The sequence below is a fragment of the Acomys minous genome (assembly GCF_964271855.1).
Source record: "Acomys minous genome assembly, chromosome: 2".
NCBI lineage: Eukaryota > Metazoa > Chordata > Mammalia > Rodentia > Muridae > Acomys > Acomys minous.
The window spans coordinates 138,595,882-138,607,815 of record NC_140484.1 but is presented as its reverse complement, the minus strand read 5'-3'; the positions used below and the strand labels follow the sequence as shown (position 1 = coordinate 138,607,815).

Here is an 11,934-nt window from a genome sequence, read left to right as displayed (position 1 = left end):
ATGACTTATGACTGGTTTGATGCCCAGAAGATGCTCCAGCACACAACAAGAAAATTTGATGCCATTTTCCATCTTCTATCTTACCTGGTGAGTATGAACCAAAGGATCATGCTGAAATTAATGATGTGCTCCTGGGTCTTGGGCATCATGGTGGCTACTGTGCAGTCCATGTGGGTGTTTAGCTGCCTCTCTGTGGTCGTAATAAAATTAATCATATATCATGTGAAACCCCAGCAGTGCTCGAGCTCACATGTGCAGACACATTCCTGTTTGAAGTCTGTGCCTTCACGGGCACCATTTTGATTGTGATAGTGTCCTTCCTGTTGGTACTCTTGTCTTATACTTGAATTGCTTTTGCTATTGTAAAGCTTCCCCAACTGGGCAATAAATCAAATGGAGCCAAATTAAAAGTATAAAAGCAGGTTTCATGAGAATTGATTGCATCCAGACAGATTCACTTATCCCACAGGAGGAAGTCAGGGAAGACTCTGGTGCCTGAGTTGGAGTAGGGACTTTTTATGGAAGAAGGGAGGGGAGGTGGTAGGGCACTGGGATATTGTTTTATTGGGTGAGTTTAGAAGCCTTAGGTGGGTCTTAGGTGTGGTGATTACTTTGGAATCAGTAGCTAGGTGTCTGCTTTGTCTGGCGTTTTGCACAGGCTATCTTCAAGGGCTTTTGCAAGTCTGGGCTCCTGGCCAAAAGAGAAGGGCAGGGACCTGCCAGCCCATGCCATCATGGTCTTTGTCCCACAATCTCCAGTCTAACAGTTATCCTGGGGATGCCATCCACTACAGAATGGCAGAAAGCTTTTTCCACATGTGCCTCTCACCTCACATCTGTCACCCTCTTCTATGGCACAGCGAGTATGACTTATCTACAGCCCAAATCCAGGTACTCGCCAGACACCAAGAAACTGACGTCATTGGCATACACACTGCTGACCCCTCTACTGAATCCATTTATCTACAGCCTGAGAAACAAGGAGATGAAAAGGGCTGTGGTGAAATTATGGGAAAGAAAAGTGGCTTTACACACTATCTGAGTTGCTGAGAAGCCATGTGGCAGTTGGAAACCACCCAAAGTAACCCTAGCTTAGTTTAGTAAATCATGGAAAAAGGGATTCCTCTCTCAATATTTCAGTCATTTGTTTTAAAGAAATACATACTTTTTTTTTTGACTTGGTAGATCTCAGAGGGAAATTTAAGAATTTAATAGTAACTGACGGGAAGCCATTCCTGTGAAATTTTGGCAAAGAATGTGGCCACCTTCTTCTTTTTTTAAAAAATTGACAAATATTTATTGAATATTTATGAAGCTACCACACCCATCTCATAGAACAGAGGAACTGACAAATAGCTTGTGTTTAAAAGCGAGCAATTTTCAGTCAAAACCAAAGGTTTGAGTGGGAAGTGAGATCAATTTTCTACGCCAGTTTCTAAATTTATTTTTACACTTAAATGTGTTCCCTTTACATACTAATACTGAGTTGCACTGAAGACAACAACTCCTACTGTTTTTCTTTTAAGATTATTTATTCATTCACTTATATTTTTATTGTTTTTTTTGTGAATGTGTACCACAATCCTACCCAACTCTCCATCTCCTTATATGTGCCCTCCACCTCTGAAACCTCCCCTGCCAAAGAAAACAAAACAAACACCACCACCACCAACAACAACAACAGCAACAACAACACATCTTGCTGTGGAAGCTGCAGTGTCACACAGTATGTACCCTTTTTCCCATATAGCTTTACTTGTGAATGTCCATTGCAATGAGTCATGGGTCTGGTTCGAGGGCTCTGGCTTCTGCTACACTATCCACACTGGATCCTGGCTGGAACGCCTCTCAGATACCCCACTATTGTCTTGTGGCATGGAGATCCTGCAGCTTTGGTTCTGCAGGACTGGCCTCTTTACTCATCCCAGCAGGTCATAGATGCAACAGATGTTGATGTAGGCAAACATGGGGCCCTAGATCTGGGACTGGAAGGAACCTGAGTTGGTCAGCCCATCTGCTCTCCCGTGCCTGTGCCACCAGGACCAGACCTCCTGGGACAGTCAAGGCCAGCTTTCCCACTCTCAAGTCCCTGGGCTTGTTCTTTGATGTCCCATGCCTCCAGGGATAGCTCTACTTTGCTGCCCAGGTAAAGTATCGGGTGTGGCCACCTTCTTAAGAACTTGCCCGATTATCTATACTTGTATGATATTGATAATCACTTATTGTTGAACTATTTCTCTAAATTTTAAAAGTATTTAGGATTTCAATCTTAGGCACATATACATTTACAATAGTTAGGCCTTTCTAATGGATTGACTCAGTTATGATTAAAAATAAAATGTCCATCTGTGTCTTTAGAAAGAATTCAGCACTATTTTGCATCGTGTTTTTACATATATCATTTTTTCTATCAACTTACCTTGAATTCTTTGATGTTTATGAATCTACATTTTGTCTTTTATAGACATCATATATTTCAGTCATTTAAAAATTGCATTCTGTCAATGTCGGTCTTTGAATGCTAGAAGTAATCCGTTACATTTCAAGCTAGCACTAATAAAATGGTCTTTATATCTGCCATTGGTTTTCTATATGTCATGTCATTTTGATTCTGTATTCTCCCATGACAAGTCTTTTGTTGTAAATTGAAATTGTAGTGCACACATGCACACACACACACACACACACACACACAAACTTGCTTGAGGCTAAACTGAAAAGTAATAGACTATTTTTTTTTGTTTTGTTTTTAGGAAATTTCAAGACAGTATAATACTGAATTTCTAGTATGATTGTTATTGATTATGCTGGTGCAAGTCTATGGTGAAAAAGAACAAGTGGTCCAGAAATAAATACAAAATGTTCAGTTTAGGGAGAAAAACAACACTAGAAAGCTTAACATTACAGCCAAGGCATGCGTTGGAAGAGAGGCTGCAGTTGTTAAGATCAGCACTATTAAGATGATCCTTTCTGTGCACTGAAATAGAGGGGAGGGTACTCTCTGGGCAAGACCTCATCCAACTAAACTTCTAACTTGTGAAAGAAAGCCCACGAGATTTTCTGCTCCCAGGAAGCAAAAACAAACAGAAGCTGCTGCTGTGGTCCAAGCACTAAGGTCCATCTATGCTCATAGAGGAACTTGGTAGGGTTACCCATGTGATGCAGGTGTCAGGGGGAAGCAGGTGCTGGGTACTTAGGAGTAGTTTTCCCATAGTTTCAGAGAGAGATAGATAGAGAGCTGCTGAGGCCAGGCAGCATATGCCAGGGGAGTCCCTGCATGAGGGACCAGAGAAGCCATTGTCTGAAGCTGTGAAAGTGAAACCTGGGCTGCAGTGGGAGATTTCAAGATGTGGGAGCTGCCAAAACCAGAGTTCAGGGAGTGGTGCCAGCGCAAGAGGGAGATGCATGATGCAGGCAGCAAAGCTGGGGTGGACGAGCCCTCTAAGCCCTTTGACATTGGGCAGAGAGCTGTAGGAGTTGTTGGTTTCCCTGGTGGGTTCAGTTCTTGCTTTATTTCAGTATTTCTTACTATACATCCACTCCTTTCATGGAGTGGACATGCATATTCTGTGCCATTATATGATTTTTTATTTTACAGGGGCTACACTTAACCCTTGTTGTTGTTGTTGTTGTTGTTGTTGTTGTTGTTGTTGTTATTGCCTTGTTTTGCCTTGCTGTGTTGCCTTGAGCCTTAGAAAAGACTTTGAGCTTTCAAACAATGCTAAGGCTATGAAAGGCTATGAGGACTTATGAATTTGGGCTAAATGCATTTTGCATTGTGATATAGACATAAGGCCTATGGGCCCCAATGAGTGGAATGTGGTGGTTTAAATAAGCCTTGCCTCCATAGTTTCTGGTATTTGAATACTTTCCTTGGTTGATGCCACTGTTTGGGGGAAGTTTAGGAGATGAGGCATCGCTGAAGTGGTACGTCACTGGGAGCTGGCTTTGAGGGTGAAAAGCCTCTGTCCACCATTTCCAGTTCACCACCAGTGCTCTGTGCTGTGGTGGAAGATTTGTGCTCAGCTTCCTGCTCCGGCCAGTTTGGGATCCACTTGCTGCCATGCTCCCTCACCATGGGAGTCTCTTATGGCTCTGCAACTGTAATCACAAACAAGCTCTTTCTACAAAACCAAACCAAACCACCAAACCACAAGGGCAGAGCATGGTGCTTAAATACGGAGACCTTATCGGCATGCTCAAAGTCCAGGGTTCAATACCCAGCACCACAAAGCAAAGCAATCAAACAACAAATCATGCTGTTTAAGAATTGCTGTTCTTTGCAGGTTACTACAGAGTCCTAGAATCTTGATGAGGCAAACTCCTGGAGAGAGCTTCAGGACACCAACAGGGTAATTTTTTTCTAGAGAGATTTATTTAGATAAAAGTTTTTTAAAAAGCATTTTTCTGGGGCAGGAGCAAAGGATTGCTTCTTCATGCATTCATACCAGTAACTTTCCTCAGTGGAGCACAATTCAAGATTACCACTCCTGAAAGTTCTTATCGCCAACTATCCTGTCATTCCAGGAGTTGATTTATTCTCCATTGGGCTGAATCCCTTAAAATCAACAGGTTTGTGAATACCCAGCCTCAAAACCCTGTTTTCTGCCTGTTCCCACCAACTGTTCTGAGCGCCACCTGTGCTTGGCAGAATTCCAGGAAGCAACGAAGAGTGCAAACACCTGGGGCAAAAAGGTGTAGGAGTGGGGTCCACAGGATGAGCTCTGGGAGGGCTGGACATGCACGGCTTGGATCTATATTGTGTGAGAAGGCCCTAGGGTCTCCCTGGCCAAAATTTTCACAGAGTGGTAACCCACTCCTGGCATTAAGCTTTTTGCTTAGCAACCTATGACCTCTGGGAGTGCCTTTTGTCACTCAGGCAGGGTGTCTACTATTGTTTTAATTCCTTAGCATTTTATGTTATGGGCACAGACTTTTATAGTATTGATATGGAGAAGAAATATCATTTTTTTTAAAACAATGAATACTGTTTTTTTAACAATTGTTAAAATAAAATAGAATGGTTTTATTAACAAGCTTACTTAGGACATGTTAAATTATATAGGGATAGGAAAACAAATTAAGAAACCCTGCCTCTAATATAAGACACAAACAAGATAGGGTACTAGGAAGTTATTATCGAGAATATGGAATTATATAGAGATAATATAGGTCATAGTTTTGTTTCTAACATAGTTAAATAGTTGGTTTAAATATTTTAAATAACTTTAAATACTTTAACTGCTGAATCCTGCTTTTGTAAGCCTCCATACTAGAGCCTCTTACTCTTTCCTGAGGAAGCAAATGTCTGCTCTTCCCCCTTGAGAAATGGCATCACTGATAACTGCTTAGATAGGGCATTCTATGGGCTAAAGGTAAAACTGTCGTAACTGGAGGCTATACACGGTTTCTGTGAGAACTGCTTAGCTGCAGAGAAAGTTTATTCTTGGGCAGGGACAGAGAGACCATGCCAGGATGGTCACGTTGACAAGGTTATGTCAAATGCTGAGTATCGGGCAGGGACAGAGAGAGCATGCCAGGATGGTCACGTTGACAAGGTTATGTCAAATGCTGAGTATCCTATAGAAGCTATGAAATATTCATACTTGAGGCTATATCACTTAAGCATTTGCTAGGGCCCTGCCACACACTGATAAAGAGTACTTCGGTTTCTTCAAGTGCCTGCTTAAATTCCCTGCTTGTCCGAGTGTCTCCTGCTCCCTGGGGAACTCTGTGTGGGACATTTTCAATCATTGTTTCTTTATGTTTATTTCCAAGTCCTCAGGGAAGATAGATCTGTCAAATGTTCAGAGGTCAGTACCGTATAACGGGATGTTTCCTTTATAATGTTCCCTGTCCTGCATTCCGAACAAACAGCGCTTGCTCTCCAATTCAGCATCCGAGAGGGCATTACATGAAAATTTGCAATGCCCAACACAGCAAGGAGCGAACTCACCACATATATCAATCGTGGTACTCGGAAGAGATTCGTTGGGTTTTCCCTGTGACCTGAAATACTCCATCTTGGAAAGAGGGTCTTTAATAAAGGAAACTTACAAGGCTCAGAAAGTTAAAAAAAATCACCAGTCTCAGGAAGTTACAAGATTCACAAGACCCCCCTAAAGGCTATATAAACAGGGGCGCACTTGTTGAGGAGGGAGATTCCCTGACCTATTAGTCACCTGTAAATTGTTGTTCAAGGAAGTTCTAGGGTTGCAGGTCTCACGGTTGTTACCCATTCTGCTTTTTCCACTTATGAGTCATTCCCACTCCTGTAACCCACCCCTTGCCAGTATTCCAGTAAGAAACCTTAAGAAACTCACTGACTTACTAAGTTTGGCTTGCTGTCAGCTTCCTATCTACGGTGAATAGAAATTTGTTCATGTTCGCTAAGAAAAGTTCACACAACGCGGGTAGGGAGGTGGGATGGAGACCAGGGCTTTATTAAGCTCCCTGTCATCTGTAGCTATCCTCTGCGAGCTACTTTCCTTCCTCTTCTAGTGCCCTCGTTGCAGTGGCGCCCATGTCAGAGGGCCTTGCTTGCATTCAAAATGAGGTCAAGTGCTGTTTGTGAGACAGAGTGAGCCAAGGCAAGACACAGTCTGAAAAACTCTATTTTATATAATGTGGAGTGGTAACTGTCCTGGCAAGAGGTAAAAAAAAAAGAGATTTAGATACAGATAGATAGACAATAGATAGAAGATGGATAATAGATAAATAGATTATAGGTAGATGATGGACAGATGATGGATAACAGGAAGAGTACAAAGGAGCCTCTCTCGAGAGAAGCTTTCAGAACATTTGCCCAAGCAACATCTGCCCCCATACCCCAGTCTGGACCAATCTTTAGAACAAAGGAAAAAAATCTGCCTTATATAATGTTTTAGGGGTGATGGGGAATTTCACATCATATGATTTTAGGTCAACATGGCTTATGTGATAAAAGCATTGAGAAGCCAGGCACCACACACTAAGAGATATCAACTCACATTACAGACTTCTACTTAACTGTCTGCTCAGAGAAAGCTGCAGGGAGACTAGACCTGAAATGGGCTGTGGGCTGTGGTCTAGAGGTCCAGGTCCATGTTCTGACAGTAACCAAGTCACTTAGAATATTACATACCCTATATCAAAACTATGGCAAGATGAATGACATTTTGGCCTTGGTATTGCTGCTGTGTTCCTTTAATCCACTATTGCACGTGTCCACCTTGTGCAGTTTTTCACTGAAACCTAACGGATACACATAGAAGGGACACAGATCATCCTTAATTTTGATGACTTCTCACAAGTTGCTTATACTTAGCAAATGTCATCAATGACATGCTGACACAGATCAGAACGGCATGAGACAAGCCCTAGTGAGATATGTTGGGGGAAGGAAATTCACATGTGGCAGCACACCCTATCTCCGAGCCATGCTCTGAGACCACTGCATGTCTGGGCATGTCATCCCATGAAAGTGTGTGGTTTAGGAGGGGTGCTTGGATTGAGTTCTGAGTAGGAAAATCTCTTCCTTGAGGTTATGTGGCACAGTTACTGTTGGATACAGATTATATAGAACATGGTGCTTACTTCTATAGAGAGAGTAAGAAAAGCACTGTACAGTGAGGTTCTCAAAGTCAAAGCCTGCTAGTCTAGACTTCTGACACCCTCATCTCTATATGTGAGATAAACCATGGAGATAGATTTTTTCCTCAAAAAATTTTGGCATCTCCATTTTTATTTTGGAAAATGTAGAACTTCTTGGGTCAGGAACACCCATGCTTTCTATTGCATAGGCTTGGACCTATTTGCTTTAAACGTGTTTTCCAGCATTAAGCAGACTGTATACTGTTTAATTAAATCCTCTATGCTAACTCTCACCCCATACCTCCCCTTTTCCCTGTTTACAATCTTCATTCTTCTTCTGTCTCAATTTGTACAGGGAGATGCCATGAGGAAGTCTCTTGTGTAAGAGAGGTTTGGCCCCAAAGGAGATAGGGAGAAGTGATGCTCCAAGTTTCTTCCCTTGAGCTCTCTCACCTGAGGGTACAAGTTGAAGTGATTTCAAGTTCTTTACAGAGATAATAATCAAGGCACATGACTGTCATGTAATTTTCCCAAATCAGTGCCCTAAGTCCTATTATGAATAGGCTTTGGGACATGGAAATTGCCAAGACAGATACACTAGGTAAGAAAGTACATCCTCTGCTTGTGTTGTGTGCTTGTCAATAGGATTTTTTTCTTTGAAGTTCTCTTCACTGACTGCTGGAGACTTTCTGAAAAGGACACCCCAGTGCTCAGGGATTATTAGGCACAGCCAAATCACTTGATTCTTCACGATTGTGTTTGGTAATTTTAATTTTTTTTCAGAAAGAAGAACAAACATATTTTTCAGGGACCAATACTTTGGTACATAATCATAGCTTAGAATTTCTGACTAGAACACTTCGTTACTGAGCCCAGTGCCTCCTCTTCTCATCTGGAGGCTGAATGTCATGCCCACTGTAGCATTTGTCTGACTTATCTAAGACACTAGCATCTTTAAGTTAATAAGAGAACAATTGCTCAATTGTTCTTATCACTCACAGTAGTATTCTTTTAATTTTTGTTTAGTTTTAAAATAATATATATGTCCATATATAGTCTTTGTATATGCCTACTCACCCGTAGTCATTGCATATACTTATGAACTATAATGCTACATCTCAATTTATTTATACAGTGTATTATTGTCAGATCAAAGCAATTAATTTCTATTACTTGACTCAAGATGTCCATTTCTTTGTGCTGGGGATATTACAAACTTCTACGACATGGTTTGGCATGAACTGCAGGCTGTTGTGATCCATAGCCCTTCCATTGTGCTAGGAATGCTGTCTTAATATGTCTAATGGACCTAAGACTTTTGTAGGCATTGCATGTATCTCCAAGAAGCAAACACAAATTTTGCTTTTCATAGTTATGTTGTTATGGAGGATTGCATTTTTGTATATGGAAATACAACTTGTAATAATAGGAAAAGAAATGGTGGGAGCCAGAGTTAAGAGTTCTGAAATGTGTTGGGGAGCATCTGTTAAGGAGTCATTTTGCCTGCCTCATGTAGCATGCTGTTTATTTTGGTCTCTGGACCCAAATGTGTTTGGGACTATACAGAGCTTAGGAAATGGTTGGTTGCCGATCAGAATTTGTTGAGTAATTAATGATTTTATGAACGTTTGGAAAAGGAGGGCACTGGGGAAAGCAAAGAGAGAGACAGAGAGGGAGGAATGGAGACTCTCAAATCAGCTCTGTAGTCACCCTCAAGTGGTTTTTTTCTTAAGCTATTATGGCTACAAAGACGGGCACCGATATTCCCCCCTCAAAATGTCACTTATGGTTAAATTCTAATAGATGTGGCTAGTTCTTGTCTGGGCAGAATTTAGTAAGCTTGCAGCCACTTCACACAAACTATAGGTATTACCCACTATAAGCACATTTAAAATACAACTTTGCCTGTGTGATCATTAACAGTCTTGTTACTTTTAACAGCTCCATTCAAGTCTTCTAGTCTTGAATGCAGTAAATCTTTTAACATAGATACAAGTAACATTATATAGACTGAGAAAGTTGTATTTTGGAATAATATGTATATATTATATATGCATATAAATACACATGTAACATATATCAATGAAAAAGGATGCCACTAAATAATAAAAATGTATATAAAATTTCCATAACTGAATTATTAGGTTATTATGAAAATTTTTGAGTTAAGTTCATAAATATATATTTATGTACTTTATTTTGTATGATCTTAAATTTTATATTTACCTAATACTGCATAAAGCAAGAGATGCCTATAAGATGGTGTAGCTAGAATAAGCTTTAGCCGGGCATGGTGGGGCAAGCCTTTAATCCCAGCACTCGGGAGGCAGAGGCAGGCGGATCACTGTGAGTTCCAGGCCAGCCTGGTCTACAAAGCGAGTCCAGGACAGCCAAGGCTACACAGAGAGACCCTGTCTCGAAAAACCAAATAAATAAATAAATAAATAAATAAATAAATAAATAGAATAAGCTTTAGAAAACATTTCTGGGCTGGAGAGATGGCTCAGAGGTTAAGAGCATTGGCTGCTCTTCCAAAGGTCCCTAGTTCAATCCCCAGCAAATACATGGTGGCCATGTATCGTTACTATCTATAACGATATCTGGTACCCTCTTCTGGTGCGCAAGTATACATGCAGGCAAAGCACTGTTTAAAAAAAAAAGACAGAAAAAAGAAAAAAAGAAAGACAACATTTCTATTAACTTTAAATCTGTGTTTAAATATCAAACTACGTAGTATACAGCTTGTGATAGAAAATTGACCGTATTTTATGTTTCAGGCCAGATTTCTTAGCAAGAATTATCTATTCCTCCATTTATATTTCAAGGACTCATTAATGCAAGTGGTTAGCCATCCTCCAAGTTGCTAATTGTGATGTTGGTACCCTCCTCTCATGCTCTGTGCTAGGGTCAGTGCAGGCTGGAGATACTTGTCTGGACATTCATTTGGCACACACTATGTCCCTGAGACATTATAGGACTCCACTCCTGTAATGAAGGAACAGAATGACAGCTCTGTGGCGGAGTTCATCCTTCTGGGCTTTTCTCACATTCCTGAACTCCAAGTACACATGTTTAGAGTTTTCTTGGTTATTTATCTGGTGACTCTGACAGGAAATGCCACCATTGTCACTGTCATCTTTCTGGACCGGAGCCTGCACATCCCCATGTACCTGTTCCTGCAGAACTTGTCTGTGGTGGAAGCGAGCTTCAGCACAGCCATTATGCCTGAAATGCTGGTGGTTCTGACTAGTGAGAAGGCGACCATTTCCTTTGGGGGATGTTTTGCGCAGATGTATTTCATTCTTCTCTTTGGTGTGACTGAGTGTTTTCTCCTGGGGGCGATGGCTTTTGATCGATTTGCTGCAATCTGCCACCCTCTATCCTACCCGGTGATTATGAACAAAAGGGTCTTCATGAAACTAGTGACATTCTCATGGGTCTCTGGGATCATGGTAGCTACTGTGCAGACCACATGGGTGTTTAGCTTCCCTTTCTGTGGTCCTAGGAAAATTAATCATATATCATGTGAAACCCCAGCAGTGCTGGAGCTCGCATGCGCAGACACGTTCCTGTTTGAGGTCTATGCCTTCACAGGCACCATTTTGGTTGTCCTAGTTCCCTTCCTGTTGATTCTTTTGTCTTACACTCGAATTCTCTTTGCCATCCTGAAGATGCCGTCCACCACAGGGAGGCAGAAGGCCTTTTCCACATGTGCCTCTCACCTCACATCTGTTATCCTCTTCTATGGCACAGCGTGCATGACTTATTTGCAGCCTAAATCCAGGCTCTCACCAGACACCAAGAAACTGATGTCACTGGCTTACTCTTTGCTGACCCCTCTGCTGAATCCACTCATCTACAGCCTGAGAAACAAGGAGATGAAAAGAGCTGTGGTGAAAGTATTGGAAAGAAAAGTGGCTTTACACACCATCTGAGTTGCTGAGAAGCCATGTGGCGATTGGAAACCACCCAAAGAAACCCTACTTTAGTAAATCGTGGAAAAAGGGATTCCTCTCTCAATGTTTCAGTCATTTGTTTTAAAGAATGTATACATTTTGTAGTATGATGTAAAAATCTTCATATATTTGTGAATTTTGGCCATGCAGGTTATTGTTACAGTGTTGTCATTAAGAGGATGCTTCACTAACTCTTTTTTTTGATAGAAGTTAGTTTTAAAAATTTTTTTATTAATTTATTCATAATACATCTCAATGGTTATCCCCTCCCTTGTATCCTCCCATTCCTCCCTCCCTCCCATTTTCCCCTTATTCCCCTCCCCTATGACTGACTGAGGGGGACTTCCTCCCCCTGTATATGCTCATAGGGTATCAAGTCTCTTCTTGGTAACCTGCTGTCCTTCCT

At 41.3% G+C, this 11,934-nt stretch overlaps 1 protein-coding gene and 1 pseudogene across 2 annotated transcripts; both read left to right on the top strand.

Annotated features, from left to right (window-relative positions):
* On the top strand, positions 1-1,042 carry LOC311578688 (olfactory receptor 10A3-like; annotated as a pseudogene). Its single transcript has 2 exons — positions 1-362; positions 768-1,042. The product of its transcript is annotated as an olfactory receptor 10A3-like (transcript).
* A 9,520-nt stretch (positions 1,043-10,562) lies between these two features.
* Positions 10,563-11,507, top strand: LOC311578683 (olfactory receptor 10A3-like; the record flags this gene model as incomplete). Its single annotated transcript, XM_084748710.1, has 1 exon — positions 10,563-11,507. One exon carries the CDS (start codon positions 10,563-10,565, stop codon positions 11,505-11,507), a length of 945 nt encoding a protein of 314 aa, XP_084604836.1.
* Positions 11,508-11,934: the final 427 nt, after the last annotated feature.